This window comes from Apis cerana, linkage group LG8 (genome assembly GCF_029169275.1).
Source record: "Apis cerana isolate GH-2021 linkage group LG8, AcerK_1.0, whole genome shotgun sequence".
Classification (NCBI taxonomy): Eukaryota; Metazoa; Arthropoda; class Insecta; order Hymenoptera; family Apidae; genus Apis; species Apis cerana.
Window position 1 is genome coordinate 2,613,500 of NC_083859.1, and position 27,209 is coordinate 2,640,708.

General features: G+C 27.0%; 1 protein-coding gene and 2 long non-coding RNA genes across 10 annotated transcripts in view; 2 read left to right on the top strand and 1 right to left on the bottom strand.

The window, feature by feature from the left end:
* Window positions 1-27,209, bottom strand: part of LOC108003324 (cordon-bleu protein-like 1) — a 66,602-nt gene that overhangs the window by 30,142 nt on the left and 9,251 nt on the right. For 2 of the 8 annotated variants that reach the window (XM_062078038.1, XM_028669153.2), the window contains exon 1: window positions 20,508-20,648. The exons of 5 other annotated variants lie outside the window; for them this stretch is intronic. In XM_062078038.1, the coding sequence (XP_061934022.1) occupies window positions 20,508-20,545 (38 nt within the window). In that variant the 5' untranslated portion in view covers window positions 20,546-20,648. Of the gene's footprint in view, window positions 1-19,208; window positions 19,565-20,507; window positions 20,649-27,209 lie in introns of those variants that run through there. One more of the 8 variants, XM_017065519.3, reaches the window with a different exon arrangement.
* Window positions 2,147-3,521, top strand: LOC133666531 (uncharacterized). The gene is made up of 3 exons (XR_009830765.1): window positions 2,147-2,277; window positions 2,339-2,494; window positions 2,785-3,521. It is a non-coding gene; the product is annotated as an uncharacterized LOC133666531 (long non-coding RNA).
* Window positions 8,875-26,071, top strand: LOC108003347 (uncharacterized). The gene is made up of 4 exons (XR_009830764.1): window positions 8,875-9,037; window positions 20,567-23,000; window positions 23,068-24,359; window positions 24,726-26,071. It is a non-coding gene; the product is annotated as an uncharacterized LOC108003347 (long non-coding RNA).

Here is a 27,209-nt window from a genome sequence, read left to right on the forward strand (position 1 = left end):
AAAAATAACAGGTAATGGTTCTATTATAATCACTAGGAACTTCGTTGAAAATAGTCGAATATCTGTATACATAATCCGTAGACACAAAAAAGTTAACAAATATAATGATCATAATAAAGGAAATAAGAAATTAAATAAGAACAAAGAAACGCGTGTACTGTAAAAGTCATTAAGACCATTCTTCAGGCATAAATAATTCTAGTTCGTAATAATAGATAAAAGAAAAAGAAAGCAAGGAAAGACAATAAGAACTTGTCACAAAGAAACCACATTCTTCCGTACAATAATAATCGCCATTCGAAAATACAAAATAAACTCGTGGCAAAGCTGGCTCCTACTGAACGCAAGCTGTGTTGGTTTCAATGTCGACGAGACTCCGGGGTCCGATTGCATCACAATCGCGATTGCAAAACTTGGCTAGCAACCTTGCAATGTCACCACCTTCTTTTTTTTTTGTTTCCGTTCATTTTATCTCCGATTTAGATTTTGCGAAGATTATTCATTTGTTTAATTCTATGAAATTAATATTACATACTAGTACTTATCTAAAGTTGATATAAAGTGGAAAATATCTATAGTTAATCATATTTAGGATGATCGATACTTTAAATATAAAGATTTATTTCTTAAATAATTATATTAATTTTATTATATCAATATTACTTATATTTCCATGAATTAAATTTTAAATTTAAATTAATTAGAATTATTTTTTTTTAATTGCATTAAAGTGAAAAATTTTTGATAAAGATTTGACAAAATGATTCTAATTGATTAGTTAAATAATTGTTTATTTTAATTATATTACATTGATTACAAAAATAATTATAAAATGACTCTAGTTAATTGAGTTTAATAATAATTCTTTTAATTTAAGTTATTTAAGTTCTACAGAATTCATTTTATCATATTTTATCAATTTTATGCTTTTAGAAATTCCATTTGATTTATGATTCAGGTATGAGCTTTGTATGATATATTGGATTTCACAGTATATTTCCAGGAAAAGATGAAATATGTCTAGAACATATCTAGGAGAAGGTCGTCGACGAGTGTCATCACCTGTTCTGCGCATATTGCATCCTTAAACAACCGTAATTGTCATTCCAGTGACGCAAAGTGATCTATAGCATTATTTGCGCACGATCAGGGTCGTGGAAAGAGATAATTTATTCTACGATGCAGCATTTTGTAATATGTATTTGCATTTGCATACAAATAAATTAGTCTCTAAATTCTAAAGATATTTTGATTTTCTTCATCAAACTTTTCTAATATATTTCTAATATATTAATTATCTTAATATTAAAATTTTAATTTATTTAGAAAATAAAAGTAAAATTTTTATTTTTTTAAATATAGAAGAAAGGCTAATTATTTTTCAAAATTCTAATAATTTTTAAAGAATTAATTTTAGAACAATTAACTTTGAAACTCTATTTTTATAATATATTTATTCTACAAAAAATTGTTTTTGACTTCTGATACCAATTTTAATTAAATATGTATATACGACAGCAATTAATTTTGTGAAAATTTTTTATGAAAAAAAAATAATTTAAAATTTTCCAAAGAAATTACTGAAAAGAATCGAAGAATCCGGTAAAAGTTAAGATGCAATGAGAATAAATGGTACGTGACACATAGAAATAAAAATTTCTACATAACTATAGAAAGTGTATCCTCGTAAATCCCTGAAGTTTATGAATCATGTTAGAAATATTTTCGTTTCGAAATATTCGATTCGAATTGATTGCATAAGTTATTTTCAATGAAGTATTTTAATTACGATAGAAAATTTTCCGGGAGTTTTACATGCCTCATTTATTGAATATCGAATGAGATATACATGAAAATGCAAGTGAAGGAAGCACTTAAGATGATAAAATTAAAAACGACGTAGCTACAAGACTAATTTGCAATTAATATTAGCAAAAAAATGAGATACATGCATTATATAGTATACTCATAAACAAGTTATATACTGTTCATATATTCTATACGTTAATTACAATATTTTCATATATCTTAAAGATAATAAACTAAACAAAAAAATAAAAAAAAGAATAATAATAATAATACAATAAAAAATGACAATAATCATTTTAACAAACTTTTATTTATAATAAACAGAACAGAAATAAGATAAAAATAACTATAAAAAAAAAGTCATAATCTAAGAACAATTATAAATATTTTCTAACTACAAGACAAAATCAACAAGGAGCTAAAAAGCGAGAGAAAGCTTGAAGACGCCGCAAAAGAAACGTCAAACAGGTATATGAGAAACGAGATCAAAGAGACCTTCAAGCGTACCACCTTTATTTCCTTTTCTCAGTTTCTTTCAGGGGAATATAACCTGCGAACGCCCTTGCCAGGAATGCAATCTCCGATCTTTCCAAGCTCGTTTCAGTAGAGCCATTTCAGCCATGTTTGTATGCAGATGCGTATGCGCACGCATACACCAGTCATACCAACAGTAAAACGATATCATGTAATAATACCGCGTCATCTTTTTCTTTATTCGCAAAAAATTCTTTGATTTTTAGAAATTACGTTGGAATAATCATAAAATGATCAACATACTTTTTTTTACTATTTCTTTGAATGGACAAATGGTAGAAAATTATTAATAATTAAGAAAAATTTAAATTAATTAATTTAAATTAAATCAACCTTAAATTTTTATTATTATTGTGATCACTAGTTGGTTAGTGTTAATAACTATTGGTCATTCATTAAAATCTTTTAAATAAATACTTTTATATATATTTTGTTTTTTAGGCAAAGAATAAAGAAAATGGAATCTTCGAAAATTTTCATTTAGAAATAATTGGATGTACGAATAAATTATATTATGAAAAAAAAAAGAATGTCACATCATTTAAAAAACAAGTGTTTTGTGACATTTTAAATACTTAAATTCTTTGTTTAAAGAAAATAACATTGATTGTGAATACAGAGATATTCAAAATTCAGTTTAATATTTTATTAAGATAGATTAGAAAAATAAAAAAATATTTTAATATGAATATAATAGATCAATATTGTAATCAATATACTGTGAATATCAAAGAGAAAAAGAAAGAGAAAGAACAAGACTTGTTTCAGATGTGATTGATCTTTCTGTACAAAAAATCTTTCAACATTTTGATCCGTTATAAGGAAAAATGCGTATCGATTATTTTTTTCTCTTCTGAATCAATCAAGTGTAGTCATTCATGAAATCATTCAACCAGGAAATTCAAGGAAGACTTTCTAACGATCCGTGGATTCTCCTTGGTCAACATAATTGATTGTCAACGACGACGACGAAGAACTAGAAAAGGATCAAAATGTTTGAACAAGTGGGCCAATTGATATGGCTCAAAGAATAATTATCGGAGATGACTTTCAAGAGTATTAGTCACCGTTTTTAAAATGGTTATATCTCAAAACTTTTCCACGGATAATTCCACTTCCAATCGTAATAAAAAATAGCTCAGAAAACGAATAAAAATTTATCAAATAATTGAAAGAAATTCTATTTATATACATATTCTATGCTTGATACTACCTTATAAAGAATTCTAGAATTAATAGTCTCACTTGGAATTATAAAAATTAAGTCAATCCTTATATTAGATATCCAATCTCAATTGTTATCACTGTTAATATTAATTTTGCTTATATATATTATATATATTATATATTATATAGATTATACAGATTATAATCATATCGCTCATAATGTCGCTCACACGATAACATAATGAGAAAAGGTAAAAAATAAAAATTAAATTTTTTACCTTAGTCGAAGAAATAATCATTGTTATTATAACAATTAACCACAAATATAAACTTAAAAAAAGCTTAAAATCAAAATTTTAATTTCACGAGAATCGAAAAATCAGATTTCAACATCTAAAATATTTAAATCGTTTCAAGACGCCCGGTATAAGCGGCCACGTGTACGGGATTTCTTGGAGCTTTCTTTACGGAAGAGAAGTTTGCTCTGTGGAGTGTATAAGGTCACTCCGGAGAACGTGCACGGGGCACCACGGCTCACCTGAAAGGATCGTGTTTCATACCGTGAGCGGTGTATTACCGTACGAGCCCCGCGGACCATCGTTACGTCTTACGTTATTCTACGCGCGACGTGTTACGTGTCCGCGCAGCGTTAGCTACGAGCTGAACACGTCACGGAACGACTTTACGATTCAATTTCTCTTCTCGACTCCGAAGAACGGAACCCGGGTTTATTTTACTTTATGTAACCAATCACTTCCCTTGGACTTCGCTCTCAGAAATATTTCGTTTCTATAATGAAATTAATTTTTTATTTAAATTTGCCTATGAATATAATATTTTTAATTTCTCCTTTCATTTAAATTGAGAAATGGAGATATTTTAATTTTACAAATAAAACACGTTCGTTCTCTCTATTCGGTTGAACTTTAACGTTTACTTTAAGAAGAAACTGAAGGATGCCCCAAAAAAGTTTACAAAGATAAATTACTATTCCTAGAATTTTTGTTTCCGGAAACGATCAAGACCATTAATGCAATCAGGAATCGCAGGTAAAACCGGAGTATTACTACTTCTACCACCAGGATGGTTATATGCTTAACGATTATCCATCGCTGGAAGCGGTAAGAAGTACTAGCATTCCATGTGGAAGCCATTTTTTAACGGGGCAAATAGTTTTAGTCCAATGTTTTCCGCTGGAATAGTAGATTCGCGTTAGAGTCAATAGTGGGGATAAACAAGGGAAAGAGTGAGAAGCGAGCGCTTGGAACGCTGTTGCGTGCAACAAGCGAAACGAACTCGACACTCGTGAATTAATAATGTCCATAGAACGAGCAAGAGAAAAAGAGAAGTCGATTTACCGTCAGGTGAACCGGGATGTAAACAGGATGCCGCGGCGAGAGAGGATAACGCGAGGACACGTCGCGCCGGCTGGCAAGGTCGTTGCCATCGGAGATTCCAGGCTACTCACCTGCAACTCTAAGATAACTATGCACTTGCCTCAGAAGCATCCTTATCCTTGAATCTTTTCTATTCCAATAATTCTAAAATTTTTAACTAATCTTAAACTAAAATATAATTTTGAATCAACAACTTTTATCCCAACCTAACTCACGAATCACATTCCAACGATATTATTCTCAAATATGAATTAATCTTAACCTAACTCGTCGAAGATTATCATTAACTAGTTTCTTGAATCATCAACACAAGTGTCGTGCAATTAGAAATTCCTTTACCAGAGAATAAACTACAAACTTCCAGAGATGCCAATTACGATTCACAAAGAGTTAAATAGATGAGAATTTCGACTATATTTGGAAACGAGTCTTAATATGTCAAAAAGGGTCATCAGTTGGAGAAGAAACGTTTTTACTGTATTTAGATCGTCCTCGCAAGATCGATATCTTTTGTCGAATAAAAAAACATTTGTTTCTATAAGTACTTTAATTAAACCTGCGTTTCCATTTAACGCGAATGAAATTAATGCGCAGGAAAACGGACATCGAAAAAGGATGTAATGGGGATATGTCAGAGTAGCAAGGTCGTTGTCATTCTGTAACCTAGGTTGTTCACATTCAAGGACCTTTCCACTCAAGTTTCATGAGCATATAATACCGTATCGATTCTAGAACAAGGGGCAAAGGTAAGTAAGCCGTGAATCTTTTGGAACTGGGTCAATCTAATCGAATGCTTCTTTGAAACATGTGAAACGTGACTACAAAGTGAGATACGAAGATTGTTTACTAGATCCTAATTATTTTTTCCAGCATTAGTTACTTTTTATCGAGCGAAACTTATAGTAAGATGATACATGCTTAAAATAAAATATCTCTAAATCTACCGTGAGATCAGTTTGTCACAGTTTATGAAAATTATACAATTTTATACTTCACACGATCACAATCAGGGCTTTCTCAAGATTGAAGTATGATGTGAGGTATCAAATTTACATTATTTTTACTTTCTTAATTACTGTAATTTTAATTATTTATAAAATATTAAATAATTTTATTTATATATCCTTTTAAATCGTTTCCACTAGAGAGAAATATTTAGACAGTAATCCATCACGAATCGCTAAATAAAAACCAAAATTTTTACAACTTCAAAGACAAGATTCCTGACGCTCGCAAAATCGTGTGAAAAAAGAAACTATTTGATGTTCAAGAATAACAACCAACTAAAATATTCTTCGAAATAGTTTCTTCGTTGGATATCTTGCGATTCTCGAATAGATATTAAATTATCCATAATTAATTTATTTTCTTACTTGACTTAAAAATTCTGCAATAAAATCTTTCAATTTAATATACTAGTATTATTAATTGATAAATTATCATATAAGAGAACTCTGTTATTATATTATTTTCTCCAAAGACATAAATTTCGAAATGGCGTCAATATTATCACGACGATGAGAAATCTTAGGGAAATTTCTGTTCCTATCAACATTAGGTATCTGAAACAAGTAAATCAAGCGAGACGTTCATATATGAGGGAATCCTCATATGTTCAACGAACTAACGCATACCTTCACAGCTTCTGTTCGATTCTGATAAGGTAATTATTTTTCATTCGACGGCTGATGACACACTTTTGCCAACCGATCATCCTGAAATCTCTTATTCCACGGTGACTTTCGTGAAACTTTCTCGGGGAGATCTGATGCATTTTTATGAGCCGTGCGCTGCTCAGGATTCAATGATCGTCGTCAAGTGAGTCTGAAGTGAGTCTGATATGGGTAGTATGAATATGGTACCCGGTTTTCTTGCCAAGGATAATTCTAATGATAGTATTCATCATGCATAATTTCCTCATCTATCTCTCACATCTTGTCACTGTGATTTTCATTAATCCCGGATTATGCCCGGATTATATGTATAATTCTATACATCTCTGTTATTCGTCACACAATTTCATTAGCACAATTTAACATTCTAACCAGTTTTATTAATTATCTTATCAAATTATACAATCGCGGTCATATAAAGTTTAGAAAAGCAATAGAATGATAATGATAGTATTATTAATATATGTATGATAGCGTATAGAATATTTCTTTTATCCTGAAAGAAGGATAATTTTTTAGTCACTCAAGATGATTTCAACATCAATATAATATACGTTTTTAAAATTTTTTTTTTTTGATAATGAGATAGAAAAAATATGCCATTATTATCAAGATTTTTATTAACTTTAAGAACTAAATATTATTTTTGAAAATATATTCTTCAATCATCTTATACTATATCTTATCTATCTTATACTATCTTACTATTTATTTATTATTATTATTATTACTGTTAATTATTCTATTTAGAGACAGTTATATCTCTTTCCGATTTCCATCTGGTGAAAATTGAAGCTAAGTTTCATTAACAGCTTCTTCCTTCCTGGCAGAAACAGAGGCTAACTTTCTTTCAACTTTTTTCACCCTTCGATCATGTCCCAATCAGCTTTTTCTCTTCATCCGAGAGCCGTTTCTCCTCGGTTGGATAAGGCGACCACAGTTTCTTTTTTCCCGCTTTCTCCGTGTACGCTAAACATGACCCTGACCTCGAGACACCCGGCTATAACTGCGAGTTCATGATTAATGCTCGACTAGACAACGTATCTGCTGCTATCAGAATCGATTTGCAGCCGCAACACCAAAATGTTTCCCCTGTGATGTAAAGGATATTCTTTTAAATCGATATTAATTATTGGAATTATGACTTGCACCACTTATACATCGATAAACGTTGTATTAAAAATATTGAATTAAAAATATTATTATACCTGTACGAAAGCAAATAATAAAGTTCATAAACTTTTCATGGAAAATTACTAGGTACTCGAATGTCACTATGATCATTTTAAAGTATTTCTCTAGATTATTCTTCTAGATAATACAAATCCTCTAGATAATACAAATCCTCTAGATAATTAGAAAAAAATTCTTGAATTTCATTGGTTAATAAACTAGTATAAACAAATCTGTGCGATGCTAATTTTTTTATTCTTGCAAATCAACTTAACAACTTACTAATTATTAACCACGCATCATAACAATATATCATAGAAAAAAAATTCCATGTTCTTGTGGAATTGCTACTGGTTTCTGGGAAACCAAGCATCTTTCGTCCATTTCACGTTACTTTCTCCCTCCATTTCGCGTAAGAAAGTAAAAATGGAGAACGATGTCGCCTTTCTTTCCCTCGGGGAACCAGACTTTCCGCAGGGTGGCCTTAATGTTGGCTAATAAAGATGACTTTCTTAAAAGGGGTACCAGCTGCTCAAAAATATTATATTCACTCATGCACATCATTTCGATTTAAAGATATCATAGCTTTCCAATATTTTTCACTGTGTCAATTCTTAATCATTATTGGCTAATTTTGTTAGTTTATTATTTTAAAATATATATATACATATATACCCCCACAATTTATAACCATTGCTTTCCAATTTACAAGATTTTCTACTTTCTGAAATTAGAAATTCTTTTTACAATATTTTTAGTTTTCGTTATGCGTATACGATTTCTATTTTTTTTTTCTCCTGACTAAATTTTACTAGTGCTTGATTAAACCTAATGTAAACCTAATTCAAATCTAAATCTAAACCTAACTTTATTAATATATAATTTCTAATAATCTAGTCTAGAAACTTCTCTTTAACATTCCATACTCGAATAAAAGTAATCATTTTTCTTTTCCATTTACATTATTACTTTTTAAGTTATCGTTTCCAATGATTCGATGATTATCTTTGAGATTTTCGATGGTATTGGTATTGGTCGGATCGCGGTTAGTTGCGTTTATCGAAAGTAACCACGAGCTGAGCAGCGATTAACGTTCTCCAGTAGGGACTTTCAGATGATCGCCGACCGAGGACCGATCTGCAAGAAGCGGTCCAACGAGATCGCACGTCGGAGGCGAACGTTCAGTTCTCGTTGTGGAAAAACTGGTCCCCACTGGACACATCGTTTCTTCTCGTCCAACGGTTTCGTTGTTGCTGGGCGACGTGAAATTTAGTCTGTTTATCGGTATGTTGAGTATGGCTCGGGTAAGAACTTTTATACTGTTTATACTATGTTTCAACGAAAATGACACTGTTAAGAATATCTTTCGGATTAAACATGCCAAGATAAGATTTATATGGAGTTGTTAGAATTTCTCTGATATATTGAGATAAAGCGAGATTACTGGAATATAGCATTATTCCACACAGAAATGAAATTATTAATTCTATTTTGAAAATTAGATTCAATCTATTATTATTTGTTATCCATTCTTTGATCCATCTTAAAAAAATTAAGTTTGAAATACTATACAGGAAGGTGTATATATATATATATGTATATAAATATGGATAAATATGTTCCTGGAAGTTAACAATTTCTTATTTATGCTTTCCAATGATATATAAATAAAATATAATTTAGATTTTTTTGAAATAAGTTTTATATCGATAAGATTATCTTTTTTTAATTTTTTATGCTATATTTTTATTTATACTATTTTTAATTTAACGATCAAGATAAATAGTTTTACTTGTATTAATTGTTAAGATTGTTCTCAATATAATTAAAGTTTTACAATAAAATTCATAAAACGGATTGAATAAATTAAGATGTGGAATTTTCATAAGTCGACGTCCGATGGTCGCGAGTTAAAAAGAGATTAACTGAAAGCAACAGGTTGTAAAAATTCATGCAAATTGATGTAATAAGTCGTTTCACGCAAGATATTTCCTCGTTTCAATTGGGAAATAATTCTATGTCGTGTCGTTTACCGGATGGAAGAAACTGATAATTAAAATAGCACAATACTATACAATTAAATACTTTTAAAAAGAGGATTTGTAATCTTTGTAATTAAAAACGGTCTTGGATAATCCGATGATAATTATTTTAACTAGACTAGAGAAGAAAATTCATTTTTGAATAAATAATTAAATCATATGGCGGGAAATTTCAAAGGATTCGAAATAAAGATTTCTTCTATCCCTAATTTAAATTTCAAATAAATATTTTTCTATTGTTTAATATTAATTATTATTATATATCTGACAATTAATCGTATTGGAATGTTATTCGTTCACTTCATATTTTTAATCTCAAGATAAAATTATTTTTATTTTAACTACAATTATTTTACGATTTCAAAATTAAGGTTATGTTCACATGGAATTATATTCGAATTTTACGACAATCGAATTAACCAATCGGATACGTTAAATTGAGCGCAACATTCGAATCTCGTGACGCAGCTACTTCCGATTTATCTGTAGAGGAGAGAGAGGAGAGAAATTCGTTCCAATTATAAAGTGTAGAATTCAGATGCGATTTCCCTGCGGTGAATTGAGAAAATATAAAACGAGAATTTAAGGTCGCCGTAGGAAGCAAAAAAAGAGAAAAAAAATTTATTTATGAAAATAAAGAAAAAAAAGGACGAAGCAAAGAAACGAGTTAACGAGACGACCATTCGGCTTGATCCTCTGAATTTTAATGAACATTACTGATTTACATTCGAACACTTCTCTTTCAGCAGAAACGACGTTGGATTCTGAGATCGTAATATCGAAAAGAAATTATGCTCGGAACATAAAACTAGATTCGTGGATCCTAAAATTATTCTCAATTAGTCATAATAACTTTTTTTCTTACGATTCTTTCTTCGAATAAATTTTAACGAAGTATTTTAATCTAAAACATAATTTTTGAAATTTAGAAAAAAAAAGACCTTTTTTATATCGATTTTTTCATCACAATGTCTCAAACCAATAAATTTATTATTTATTTAACGATCGTTTATTATTTATTGTGTTTTTATTCTTAATATACAACAATCTATAAGATTTTTTTTTAAAATTAGTAATTAATAAAACACTTCGAATAGAGCATTTTAATTAAAGAGGACAATCATTCTTTTTAAGATACTTTTTCCCAAGAACTAGTTCCCACAATTTCCAAACTGAAAAGAGACTTTTATAGGAAATGATACGACCTAAGTCAAAAGAATTATAAATCCTAATTCGTAATTTCTCAAGTATTTAAATTTCTCTAAACATTATTAAAAAAACTAATCGATCAATGTTAATGAAATAATATTAAAATTGATAACATCTTTACATTATGTTAAAATAATTATATTTAACTATATTTAACTATAATCTTCAAAAATAGAATAGAAATTTCTAAAGAGAAAATATCAAAAATGCATGATTTATTGTAATTAATGCATGACTAATTGTAAGTTACAATTTTTCCAATGAAGATTACAAAATTCTCAGATTCATATATTTTTTCCGATTTCTAATTTTTCAAACAATAAAATGAAGATAAAATAATAAAGATGAAACTATTACGAACTAAAGTAAAGTAAATTTATTGTCGAGATTATATCTACTTTTGCGATGCCCAAGCAGCAATTAAACAGTTTTTAAAATCAACATTGGGAAATATAATTGATAAGAAAATATTAGATATAAGAAGAGAATAATTTCATTTTTTGTACAATTATAATGCATGTGAATTATACGATTAAAATGATTTATTAACATATTAATATAAATATGTCATATAAAATTATATTATAAAATATTAAAATAAGAATTAAGTATAAAATTATGATATATAAATATACTTTATTATAAAATATTAAGAATCATGATATGAAAAAAATATAGTTCAACTATATACATATATTCTTAATTTTTTTTATAAAATTAATTTAGATTTTTAATTATTGTTAATAAATCAAATCTAGAATCTAGATTCTAGATTTCTACATACGATTTCCTGACTTTATTTAAAAAATACAGAATTTAAAACATTTTAATATTATTTTTAATCTTAAAGTGATAGATAAATTATTTAAGTAATTATTTAAATTTATTTTAAATATATTGTAATACCGATCTATTTCACTTTAATTCGTCAACGAGCCGATCAATAAGATTTAATATTCGAAATCGTCGCTATATTCTGTACTATTGTGATCAGTTTTCACTAATTTTTCTCATATTTAATATAATATATAATCAATAACATAATCTAGAGAATGATTTATTGAATCACATTATATATTTCGATTAGTTTTTAGCATTAAAAGAAAACTCAATCTTCTTAGAAACATTAGATCTCGATTATTCAATCTTTCACGAAAAAACAAATGTTCAAATTTATCATTATCTCAATCCTGAATGTGTGTCTACGATTCACTATTATATAAGATATCCATAAAAGCATTATTGAAACATTGTATATATGTTAAAAACATAAATATGAATATGAATACATATTTTTGATATAAAAAATTTTTTTTATTTTGAAACAAAGGATTTTATATACTAAATCTAATGTTTATCTAGATAAAATATTATCAAACAATTAAAGTCTATTAGATGATTGTTCTATCAGACAATAAAAACACAAGTATAAATATAATGTGATGTTATCGCTTATCTCAAAACTGTCGACACAAAAGCGATATTTTATTAGATTTTTATTTACGATGCGATAACGATGATAGTTTATTTCAGACGTAGAATTCTCTTTAAAATTAAAAACATTCCATTCTGTGAAAAAAATATCGTTAATTCTTCTATGCTAACTAGAAATTAACAAAAATCACTTGTAAAATTTTATAAATCAATTATTATGTATTATTATGTATTTATTATGTATTATTATGTATATTATTATTATTATGTATTTATATATTATATATTATTATGTATTACATACTTGATAATAATAATTTTCTTAAATTGAAATTGAAAATTGAATTAATCTTTTCAAGAAATTATATATATATTTAAATAAAACTTATAACTTTAAAAAAATCCAAACATTATTTATGTGTATTATTTCACAAAAATTATTCAATCTATCACAAAAAAAATTTAATGAATTGTTAAAGAATCTTAAGACTGAGAAATATAACAGACCAAGAATCGATTTTTGATAATCAGCATATATCAAGAATATAGAACATAAAACAAATAGCTATCATGTTTCAGGCAAAGTACAAACTCGACATTGATTGAGAAGGAAAATAAGATCTATGAAAAACATAAGAAAGAGATTAGTTGATAATCCAGGAAATCTCAATTTTATTACATCTTAAACTTTTTTAAGACTGAAGATCAGTTTAAAAAAATTCTTTATTACAAATAATTAGTAGAAAAAAATTTGAAAGATAAAAAATTTCACATAATATATATAAGATTGTACAGATCTAATACTTGAAGAAAAAAGATATTAAAGAATTTAGACAAATAATACGATCTAATAATATTAAAAAAATTACAAAAAAGTTTTATAAATGTCCAGAAGTGAACCGGACAGAAAATAGCCGTCGATTGAGTAACTGTAAAACACAATCCGCAAGAGTTCACTTTTTTCTTGGTTAGATCGTCTTTACAAGTCACGGAATTGTCCAGAAAGGATACATTGTCGATTAGTTCAATATTTTCCACATTAGGATATGTTTTTTATCTAAATAATCCGTTTTAATAATTCTAAATTTTTTATATCCTTCTACCTAACCTCAAAAAGTGAATTTAATTCTTGAAATTTTAATAAATGTAAAAAATTTTATTCATAACCTATAATATTAACAATAACGCTGAAATAATGCATAATTGTATGCATTTTATTTCTTCAAATATTGTTAAATATTGTGAACATCTTTGAAACAATCTGACTTGTGTCCATTTTATCGTACACTACGTATAGTATGGTGAGATCAATACAAAGCGAATAACGGTCTATCTTACGTGTCTGCTTTGCGTTGCATACGAAATGCAACTGTGCGCGACAAATTCCCGTGACCTTGACAAATCGGGAAAAAAAATTAAGTTGAGAAAGCTACGCTATCTCTTTCTTTTGTTCGCCTTCAACATTTCTTGTAAATGTTAAATACATGCGAGAATACGTGCTCCTGCGAACGTGAAGTCATGTACACTGCGTGTGTTTTTTCCTTTCTTTTCCGCACTTACGTAAACGAATCGAGAACAAACAAATCATGACTACCTAAATACGATTATAAAATTTTTTTTTTCGGAAAAATTTTTACACACGATTGTTGCCGTAGATAAAATGATATAAATAAACATTTTAATCGTTCTAAAGATATTCCATTTTTTAAATGAATTAGTTGAAAATTTTTAAATATCAAACATCAACAAAAAATAAGATATATTTAATTTCAAACATCAAGTTTTAAAATGTTAGCTTTCTTGTTTCTCCTATCTTTCTTACATTTAACGGCACGATATAAAAAAAATATATAGACTAATTGCAAATAATATAGATTATAATATATCTATGTGTTACATCATCATGCAAAGAACGGTACATAAACCGTACCCCGATGTACCGCAAGATTCATAGTTTATTCCCGTTCACGTTCAAGGATTTTCTCTTTCCACCTTTTCGTTTCATTCAGCGATAAACAAAAATGAAAATGACTTTTGTTTTTAATAATATTCTCTGTCGAATATTTTTAAAATTTTGTTTAGTTTAATCTAACTTAATCTAATAAAATTTTATTTTCAAAATTTTCAATATATTTCTAAAAATTTAAAGATGAAAAAAAAAACAAACTTTCCAACTTAGGGATAATGATTATTTTTAAACGGAATTAGTAAATAACTAGGATCGGTTGAAAAATTACGGAAACAAATTAACGAGTAATCTAACTTAATCTAATAAAATTTTATTTTCAAAATTTTCAATATATTTCTAAAAATTTAAAGATGAAAAAAAAAAACAAACTTTCCAACTTAGGGATAATGATTATTTTTAAACGGAATTAGTAAATAACTAGGATCGGTTGAAAAATTACGGAAACAAATTAACGAGTACTTGATTAAAGAGTTTGCAATCGACTCCGATTTCCTGCATCTCTGATTCAAGAGTTACTATTGCACTTAAAGTTACGTGTATCATTTCTTCCCGCATATTCTAAGAATTGTTGGTTTGAATTTTTTTGTAAAAAATAAATAAATAGATTCATTGTCGGAAGAATATATAAGAATATATAAAATCTTTTAAAAATATCAAACAAACATCTTTAACGAGATTCAATGATTATAATTTATAATGCAAAGTAATGACTTGAAGAAATGACATGAAATCCTTGTACAGTTATATACTCCACGAGTCATATCGAAATACTATCTGTGAAAAGACAATATCTTATAATGAAATATATTTGACAAAGATGTCTCTATCTTCAACTTGCTTTATTTATTACGAAATTAAAGTGTTTTATAACTTAATAAATAAGCGACAATCGATACTTTTGCATATTAATTCTTATATTTGTTTTTATTTTTAATTAATCTTAATTCTTCTTAATCTTGTTAATTCTTTATAAAAAAAATTAAAAGTAGCTTAAAAAAAAATAGAAATAATTTAAAAATGACAATTTAAATAATACATAATAATTAATTCATGAACTATATTTAAATAAGTATTTATTAGAATCATCGATTTTTGAAATTACCGGTTTCACTTCATAATAATATATAAGAGAAAGTTAAAAAATGATTAAAGAAAAAACTATTTTTTTTTAATAAAAGGTATTCCGCTATAAGATTATTAATGTATCCATTCAACTTATTCAAAAACTGGTTTATCAATTATCTACGAATAATGAACATCTACTATAGGAAATTGAGAAATCCCAAAAATAGGAAACAGGATAAGAAAAGGAAAGTTTCACGAGAAATAAATCGTTGTACATCCTGGAAACTTTGAATATCTATTTTTTTTAATAATGAAAAATCTTAATTCCTTATTATTAATAGATATTATTAATAGATATTATTAATAAATGAATTTTTTGAAGAAAAAATTTCAATAAAACAGCTAAATAATTTTGTTCAATTTAAATTCAACTGACTTACTTATCGATACGATATGTAAGATAAATATTTGAAATTTAATACAAAATACTATCATTGTCGTTAATTATTTATTGATGATCAGTCTTGGTCATCCAAACAGGATAGACAACGATTTATAATAACGATGGGAAGTGACAGTGCAAGTTTCCTGATTGCAGTTTGCCTTCACTGTGGAAATTTTTTTCAGAGATAATCATTTGGAGGAAATTACCAGAGCAAAAAAATAATAAAATTCCGTACGTAAGAAAACAATTATTTTCTTTTTAACTAATTTCCTGAATCATAATGTCCTATTTAGGAATTTTTATTACCTATATTTTACCTTTATAAAATTGACATATATAGAAATATTTTAGAAGAAAATATAATCAATTTGAAAACTTTAAAACAATATTTCAATAATAAATAAAACTGTTCAAAAAAATATCAAAAAGAGAATTCCAAAAGTAATAATAAAAAAAAGAAATTCAAAAAAGAAATTCTAGTAATAATGATAAAAAAAATAAGAAATCTGTAATTTTTTCTAAAATGATTTAAAAATTTGAACTGATACTAATTAATTTTCTTCCTATTTTTCATTCGATATATATGCAATTTTTTTAATTCGATATATATGCAAGTATATTATATACATATGTATAGTATACAGCTGGTTTAATAGTGATCGTACACAAGATAGAGTAAATTGACTTTTAATAGATAGAAAAAGCCGAAAGATAAGCGTATGCAACAAGTCATTGTATACAGTCTGATTACGACACCGATACGAGGTGCAATGTGGCCCAGATTTTCAAATCAAGGCCAGGATGTTTGTTCACATATATACACCTGACAAGCAAAAACCTGGTCGGTCGACAGCGAAAGTGTCCGTGCATCTGCAACATACTTTATATATTGCAAATCCAACAGGATCGAGAAAAGGGAGAAAAAGATGAATGAACATATTCAAAATAATCGATCCGATAACGAATAATCTAAATAATCATCTAAACTCGATAAGATAATGTTCAACATTATATTTATTGATAGCATACTAAATTAGTAATATTATCTTACTTGCATAACATATTTTTTTATGATTCGATTTTATGATTATAAATTTATTTTTTTAATTATCGAATAATAATTATTTAAACATCCGCTATAATTAAGGCGTATATATATGTAATCATTATATATGTAATCACTTAATACATTTTTTTATCATCCAAGAATTAAGCATTTATTAAAAAATTGTTTAATAATTATTTAATAACATTCTGACTAATGCTGAATCAAACAATCGAATAAAAAAGTCTATTAAAATTTGTTGAGAACGTGAAATTCAATATGGCCGACGGATAAACACGCCTAGAACCAATCGGTGACTATTTTATAATTATTATTCCGCTCGGTGGGCAGATGGTCGGTCATAAACTTTGCCAACTAACGGAATGCTAGCTAGTAGTGATCATAAAAAACTATTTTTACACGTAACACGGGTGTGTCGCAGAACGTGATAGCTACCTCGATTCGATCGAATTCCAGGAAAAGGAGAGATGAGAAAAAAAGAAAAAGAGGGGACGAAGGTCCACAGCAAACAGAATTCACGCTGGAAAGGTCACGCACGATGTGTTTACAACATGCGATCGAAATTACGTTCTAGTATAAATATCTTGTCAAATATTTGAAACATTTAACCTTGATACATCTCGTTTGGAATTGTCTCATTATTATTTAAACTTTCTCTGAATTATTTTGTTCTATGTGGCAACTAATTATGAATTTTATACACTTTATATATATTTATATTTGTTTTATGTATACATATTTCTTACGAATTTTCTTTTTTCCCTATTTTTTGACGTAACACATGATTACTAAAAAACCACTTATGATCGATTCTTATACAAATACGGAATCTACGACATAACATTCTGGAAACTAGAAATACTAAAAAGGAAACTTCAAATACGAGCTACGTTGTACAAACAGATGACTCTTTATTTAACTGTTAGTTCTTTCAATAAGATTCGCTAATACATAATTTGACGATTTGAATGATATTATTTCTTTTTTGCTATTTATGAAAATTAATTATAATAAAAAATTATAATATCAGATGAAAAAAGTTACTATTGATATCATTTAATATTTTTTCTTTAATTAAATTTTAGAATATGATATAGTAATTCGATATAAAAAAATTGTAATTATTATTATTACTATCAATTTATTATTATTTATTTATACAATGTTTCGTTGGACGATAATGAAATCTCAAAGGTGAATTAAAAGTAAATGAAAGAAATGTTTTTTTTTGAAAAGATAGGAATTATCATTGAAAATTAATTAACGCGATCTATCAATTAAAAATAGTTTTTTAATTTATCAAAAGGAAAGCAGAATATATAAAATATATTGTTATGAAAATATATTGCCTCGAGAAATATGGGAAAAAATATAAATAATTATAAATTTCATAGATAAAAATATAATTAATTTTGAAATGCTATAATATAAAATTTTATATCAAATTATATAAAGAATAAATTTCAAATCTGATAATTTTGCAAATTTTTGCAACATGAACATGTTTATATTTTTGTGTGTTATTATATTTATTCACATTAAAATTATCATAAAATCTTAGTATATCAGGTAAAAACACATAAAAATTTTATCAGAACGATAACTATCTTACAACATCATGAGACAATTTATATCTCTGATGAAAAAATTTATTATATACATTTATTGCGGAATAATTATAAAAATTGATAAGAAGGAAAGACATTTAAAAAATTATAGATTATTGATTAGAAAATTATTGATAAAAATTGATTTACAATTAAAAACAATAAATATTTTGTTTGAAGACAACAATATAATATTATGAAACAATATATTATATTATGGTTTATCCAAATAAAATATCACAAAAGTTACCGTTATGATAACATAATTCACTATGCATTTCATCATGGACACCGATTCGTTCAATAACCTATTTTCTATTTAAATCTAAATTATTTCTGAAGTATAAAATAAAAATTTTCAGAATTCGATTTTATCAATTTTGATAAATAAATAATAAATCGAAATTTGTGTAAAGTTATGCAAGCAAAAATTTTAATTATTACAAATATTATAATTTATGTATGCATAAATGATAAAATTATAATTATTTATGTAAAAATGGAAATATCCAATTATCTAATCTTAAAACTTCGTAAAAGAAAAAAAAAGATAATATTTTTTTTTGTATTATTTGAATTTTTAAAAACTTAGAAAAATTTAAAAAGAAATAGACTCACCGAATGATTAATTTTCCTTTGTCATTCCGATAATTATTAAACTTCTGCACTAGCCTCTCAAATGTACATTTCCAGTCACCAATGTCATAAATTTATAATTTTTTTTATTCACTAACACCTATAGTATTAGAAAATGTTTTAAATTTTTATATTGGTTCACGAACAATCACATTCCCAATTTATGACTACAATCTTATATTATGTAAAAGTCCAATCGAATCAAACGTTTCGAATATTTCTTTTAAAGTGTAAAAATTTATTTAAATGATAGAACTAAACACACGTGTCGGAAAGAAAAAATTAATACTCCTCTCTCTTTGATCGACAAACTACGACTGATCGTACCTAACGGCTTTCGCGCGAATAACTTCGGTAGTTTTCGCGCGCGTTCGTCGTACCTTTCCGACAATCATTCGGTTATTCTCGGTTGTCAACTTCGGCTTTCATCGTTTACTCTTGAAATTAAGAATAAACGAACGATTTTCAACATAAAATTTTTTGCTATTATCATAAATTTTTAAGATTAAATATTAAATATCGACGATCAATTATTTCTTTATTTCTCTTAAAGGAAAAAATATGTATTTTAAAAATTTGATTATATATTAATATAAAAATTTCTATTTTATATCTAATAATTATTCAACATAATTTAGTTTTTTAATAAACAAATAAATGATTAAATAATTTAATAAATAATAAATAAATAATAATAAATAAATAATAAATAATACTAAAATATTTATATTATTTTAAAGAAAAATTAATATTAATACACATATTTAGTTTTGATTTGTTTTGCAATAATAAATTAATTTGTTAATGTTATTAAAAGATACATCAACAAATTTATGAATCAATTTTGTCATATGTTATTTCTATTCACGAAATGTTTATACAAATGTTTTCCCTACCATTATATGTAATTGAGAGAAAGTTTTTTGTCAATGCGATTTCTCACAGTTGAGTTCAATTAGTCGTTATTCATTAATAATTCATTATATTTTTCGTGAAAAAAACTAAGATCGCGATTGATTAAAATACAATTCATACATTGAAAATTGCATTATTAAATTTACACAAGAATTACTTCACCATACTATATCTACGATTTTAGATCATTAATTTACAGAAATTACATTAACATCTTATTTGGAAATCTTTCAATTTGAGATCTCAAAAATGTATAAAATGAAAATAAGTTATTAAACACAAAAAATACGCATAACCAAATATTGTTCAATTATTTAAAAATAAACAAAATTAAGATTATCAAATTGAATAAAAATTAAGACTTACCGAAATATTCTGAAGAAACGATAAAGTTTTAATCCCATTTTTGCAAATTTTTTTCACAGATTCATCAAGGACACTATACAGGATCGTATTTGAAAATATACTGAGGGTACGTACGAGGGTTACGCATAATGCACAGCGACCGTTGGCAACGATAGCATAGTAAAATACCGGTGGCAGCTGTTAAACTGCCAGTTTTGAAAAGTATACCTCCGTCACACCCTGCCATTGACTCTTTTCTTTGTGGCTGGGAACTGAAAAAGCTGTATTGAATCAAGAAAATAAGAAAAAGATGAATAAGAAACTAAATTCTGAACACGAGGCAAACAATCGAACCAACGAATCACTTGTGTAATTGCGCATGCTTGGCACGCGCTTTTGCACATATGTACATAGTTGCACGAATGGTGGAGCCACATATTCTATTAGTTGTATTCTATTAATTATTTTTAAAAATTTAATTAAAAATTATTATAATTTAATTAGAAATGAAGCATCGTGATAAAATATGCATATGATAAAATTTATTGATAAAATATTGATAAAATAATAAAAAATTATAATTTAAAAGATATTATGATTAAGGCCTTCTGGTTTATGTATCTTATAATTTATTACAAATAAATAAATATTTTAAAAACTACAAATTTAAAATAAATATTAAACTTCATATTAAAGTAAAATTAAAAAATTAAAAAAAGACTCATAAGTTTGATAATTCAATAGAAACTATTATAAAAATAGAATATAGCCGGAATTGAATTTTTGCTTTGAGAATGTTTTCCAATATAGGTTATTACGTAAGAAATAACTTAAGGTATGTATCGGTTGAAATATAAAAATCGAAATAAAACTTAGAAACAATTATGTATAAGAAAATAAACAATTTTGTGAGAAAAGAAAAGATTAATTTATTAAAGAACTCGAAGAACTTTGAAAAATTCGAATTAATAATATGAGAATTTATTCGGATATATTGAATTTAAGCATCAAATTATACTAATTATGTTTCAGTAATTAATATGATTCTTACATATAGATATGCATATACATATCCGTGTATATTGTATACACGGAATAATTTATAAATAAAATAACTTTTCATATAAATAATGAAAACTGAATAAATTGTAAAATATATAAAAGAGCTCCTGCATTATATGCAACATAATCTGCGCAATTGTGAACATGATTACAGTGACACATAAGTATACATAATTTATGCCATTCGTATAATAAATAAAATTTAATTTACTTTACTTTACTATTTATTTTATTTATACATACATATATATGTATGTATTATAATAATCAATATATAAGCTCTTTAATTCCAAAATAAATTTCAAAATATTAATATTTTATATAATAAATTCAGATATAATTATAGAGGTAAACCTTTAAGCTTAAGCTTTTAAAAAAAAATATTATTTCTATTATATTTGTTCGTAAAAATTATATTTTAATCTTATTAACTTATTTTCTTATTAAAAACTTAATTGTTTTTTTCAGCTCAATTGAATTAATCCTAATTAATCCTATTCTATATATTCTAAATTAATTCTATATATTCTAAATTATCCAAATAAATCCAATCTATTGAAACTTCGAATTTTATATTTTCAATGAATAATCAAACCGAAATGATCAGATTGAATCGATCATCAATTTATATTTATTATATTATTAATGCAATATTAACAAAAAAGATAAACCAAAAGATTCTAACCTGTTTTCACCGCATATGTTAATGAGGATGGAAGATATTATCGGTTCACATACGTCTTTCGATGGAGCGCGATTTACAAGGCAAAAGTTAGAAAGCATGGCTCCGTCTGTTTCCGAAACATTGAGATTTCTACAGATAAAGATACATTTGAACATGTATTGCGCATTTTCGTTAACTTTTGATTTCATGTGACTTTAAAACTTGTTAATATTATCCAAGACCATCTTCATGTCAATGTGAATTTATTTACTCAATTTATTTTCAAACTATGACTTCCATGTAAACAGACATCACATATATTCACGTATTATAATTTCAGGATTAATGTGTTATTCTACCATGTAATTATACTGACAAAATAGATTTATTGATTCTTATTTGACAGCAAATCAAATATAAATATGAAAATATCTCTATAATATGATGATTTTATTTTACAATATTTTACAATTGTTAATATGTATAATTGTTAAATCGCGAAGATAGACTTCCTAAAAAGATATAGATAAAAATAATGTATATTATCATATATTAAATATGATTCAATGATTGGATCATAATGATTAAATCCCACAGAATCATATGTGCAGGTGAACGTAATCTAATCCAACAATATGATACAATACAAGAGAATCATTATTCCAAAGTGCAAAACAACATGGTAGACAGTTAGTTTTTAATCAAGAAGGAAATATACGGTATTACATACGTGGTAGTAGAAAAATCATGGCAGTGAAAGGACAGTGTATAAGTAAAGTGACGAGAAGGTGAGGCGAACGCATGCATGTAAATTGTTCACAGGTACTTTCTCTACGAATTCATTGTTATTTTCAGAAGCGTCGAGTCGTGTGTGAGATCTGCAGGAACACGAGATAACGGTGTGTAATGAGGACATTCTTGAAAGCACTCGAAATGCAATCTCTGCACAGCCGACAAATTGTCTGAGAACAGTGTCGTTCTCAGAGCTGGGCCAGAGGCTGCCATCAGCCGTAATTAATTGTAATTACGGATAATTAGCAGGATCCCTAACTCTTATGTAATCAGATCCCACTGTTTCGTATGCAGAAATGGATGAATGGATGTATACAAAATAACATCATTTTGAAAATTAGGATATTAATTGTTCTGCTGATTATTGCATAAAATATAAAGAATATAAAATTTAATAGATATAGAATTTTGATCGTAATTTTATCATTTTATCATGTTGAGAAATTTTTAATAATTTTCTGCATTATAGAGAATTTTTATAACTTTGTCCGAGAATTCATTACTTATAATTCTTTCATTAATCAATCACTATATAAAAGTATCTTGAAATCTATATTTTTTAAATTACTTTTATTTAGCTTCACTAATTTAATTTTTCAGCAAAAATATATTGCTTTATCTTCTAAACTTTGCTCAATTTTTAGTTCAAAAATCATTAATTTGATAAAACTATTAAACTAATTATTAAAAGAAAGTTTTCAGGAAAAATAATAAAAAAAACAAAATCATATAAAAAATTTTTCCTTAAGAAGGAAAAAATCCAAGAAAGTAAAAGAATGTTCCAAAGCTATAAAACTTTGATAGTTGAAGAGAAGTTCTCTTAAATGTATTCTTTGTTGACCATTCCAGAACTAACTAATGTCGAACACCTGCAGCCGTCCCATTGAAATGCTCCCGCCAAACGCTCGATCGATGAAACCTCGATGAATTCATATCACTTCCCGTCAGAACGGAAACGCCGTGGATGGAATAACTGAACGATTGGAAACGCATCTACACTTGTAAGCGATCGTTTCCTTGCAACTAGGCGGGGCATCCTCATCGATGCATCTCCGTGCCAAAAAGATGCGTGTCTTCAATGTTTAACGATGGAATCAACGGAGTGAATTCAGATCGCCACGACACGGCTATCATTCTAAATTGAACGCTTTTTCCCTTTTGCGTTCTCTCTTGGCAACCGGTCTTGATCGGATCGCCATGGTTCCACGAGCCAATTTACCAGGCAACAGGTGATGATTTAACACGATGCACGGTCTAGAATGATAGGGTTTAATGTAATGGAACTTGACCTAAGTTGGTTGCCAAGAGAAACGATATGATGGCAAGGAGAGAAAATAGTTTGATCAGATATATGGGTAAGTAAATTATAAAAATGATATCGAAAAATAATTCTTGGCAACTGGATAAATATATTTTCTTTATTGAATTCGTTAAAAATAAATAAGAATGTTTAAAAGTCGAGGACTCATTGAATAATTGATTTAATTGGTAACTTTTGTTATAATAAAATTGAATTCCACTTTTTTAAATTTTTTATCAGTTGATTTTATACAAGTCTGTTTTATACAAGTCTATTTTTGATGTTAATTCTTTAAATATGAATCTGGTGCATAAGTTTTTTATAAATAAAACAAAATATCAAACTGATTATTATTTTGATAATTAGATAATACTATTGATTCTTTAGAAATATAAAAATGTTAATTTAAAATTTGACACAGAAATACACAAAAAGTCATTTGACCATTGAAAGATCATCGTTTAAACAGTGCCAATCAAATCTCAGCGAGAAAGTTCACGTTAATAACACAAAAATATGGCTATTTAAATTTAACCGGCCAAGCATCTCAAGAAAATCACGTTGAAAGAACAAGTAGAACATCTAAGTACAATAATCTTCCTAAGACGAATTTGATATATCTTAATTTGAATAATCAAGAGAACATTCCAAGAAAAGAGAAGAAAAAGAGTATAAGGACAACCGTTGAAATGGACTGAGAGAAATTGATCGAGTTTCGATTTTCATGGGATCTGGTTAAGTAAAAATTCATCAGTTGGACTGATTTTCTTGTTGTTGGCATGCCGTCCGATAAGCATGGTGTTAAGGTTACCTAAGCACTTTCTATGCCAGTCGATGGTCGCTCGCTTTGAACGAACCTCGATTCGGAATGGAAATTATGTCGTCGGTCGTTGTTACGTGGAATGTCGTTCTCCGATAATGAGGGACATCACCAAGGATACGTGCTTGCTTAAACCGCTGTTGTTTGATTTCATTCACGAGAAGCTTGTACCATGCCCACTTTTATTGAATTATTAATGCGATCCCAAGATTTGATAATAATACATACTTAATGAGGTCACTGATACATAATAGTATTAGATGTTTATTATAATTCATTCACAAGAAGTTTGCATCCTTTTGATATGAAATACCCTATTAAACAAAAAGGAATTTTTATTGTACAAGTATTATTGACAAAAAAACTATTGAAATACAGAATGATTAGGTTTATCTTTATATTTCTATTATAATATTGCATTAATTGTATTAAAAAAAAGAAAAAATTGTCTCAAGAGAGTTGAGTTTATTATCAAAATCAAAGTAATTTAAACAAGAAGAAGAAATAAGAAGAGAGATATCTTTGAGGATGGCAAGTATAATCTCTAATAAATAATTATTATTATTTTTATCTAAGGTACCTTGTGTAATATACATATATAAAACTGAAAACGATACCATAGACTGAGCATAAAGATCGATTGAAGATAGCGGTTCGCTCATGGAAAGAAACGTTAATCTATGTCCAACATACTCCAGGAGCCGGAATTAGTTTACCAGCCGGACAATCGCGCATTAATCTTCTGTTGCATTCGAAGAGAGAAAGAGAGAGAGAAGAGGCTCTTCTTATTAGGGAGAAACGGGAGTATTGTGAGAATCTAGCTTTTGGAACTATCCTATCTGAGCAACAATGGATCTGCCTGCTAGAAGAATTACAAGCGAAAAAGGACTTAAATCTAACTGCATAAAAGACCTTCGACAATTTATGATTCACAGGAAATAATTTTGGTATCAGATCTTAAGAATATTTTTTTATTAGGTTTGATATAATAATTTTGATATCAAATATCTCTCTAATATTAAATTTTAAAAATTTATCATTCCATTTTTTACCATTTTACTCAAGCTAAGCTTTATTAGAAAATCTGATAATAATAATAATTTATCTCTAATAATTTGTAGAATTTATTATTTCTATAATTATTTCCTATTAATACAGATTTTTATAATCTCTTAGATATTTAAAAAGTTGTTTTATTATAAAATTATTATTTCAATACTACGCAATAACTGAAGGTTCAAGAAATAGAAAATTATGCATTGAGCAAGTAATTTTCAAGAAGTTCTTGAAAATTAGAATTACAAAGAGTTTCTTATCGTCGATAAATGTAGTTAGATTAATGCGAAGATTAATACGGTACGAAATATAATTAACTCATGAAAACTAATTTGATAAAATGATTTTTCTTCAATAAATGGTACGTTGATTCTTTGCAAACATATTAAAAAATATATTTTTACTTTATTTTTCAGTTTATTGCAGTGCAATATATTCCAAATATTATCATGCAATTTTCTAATCCGATTTTCTAATTACCCAACTTTCCAATTTCCTAATTCAACCATACATTATTTCGACACAATATTTTGCAATATAATAACAATCCTTTCAAAATTCTTTCAATATTCTTATTTTGAATATTGCATCTACAATATATAAAATATTAATTGATTTATATATATATATTTTTTTAATTAATTTATATTAAAGAAATTGGATTTTAAAATAAGAAATTAAAAATTATTTGCTATGATATATATATTAATTTATTTCTCTCAATACTAATATATATGTTATATAATATATCCTATATATATATATATATTTATAGAAAAAGATGGATGACAAAGAAGAACTAATGCTTATAAGAACTAACCGCTTTATATGCCGAGTAATTAAGCATGCTGACACAATTCCAAAGATACTTCCAGCTAAGAAAAAAACCAAGATGAAGGAAACGATACCAGATAAGGCACAATCACGGCGCCCATACTCTGACTCACGTAACCTTCTTGCACGGCTATTGAAAGAGGACGAACACGATAAACTAGATAAATAGTAAAAGGTAAGATCAATTACTGAAGA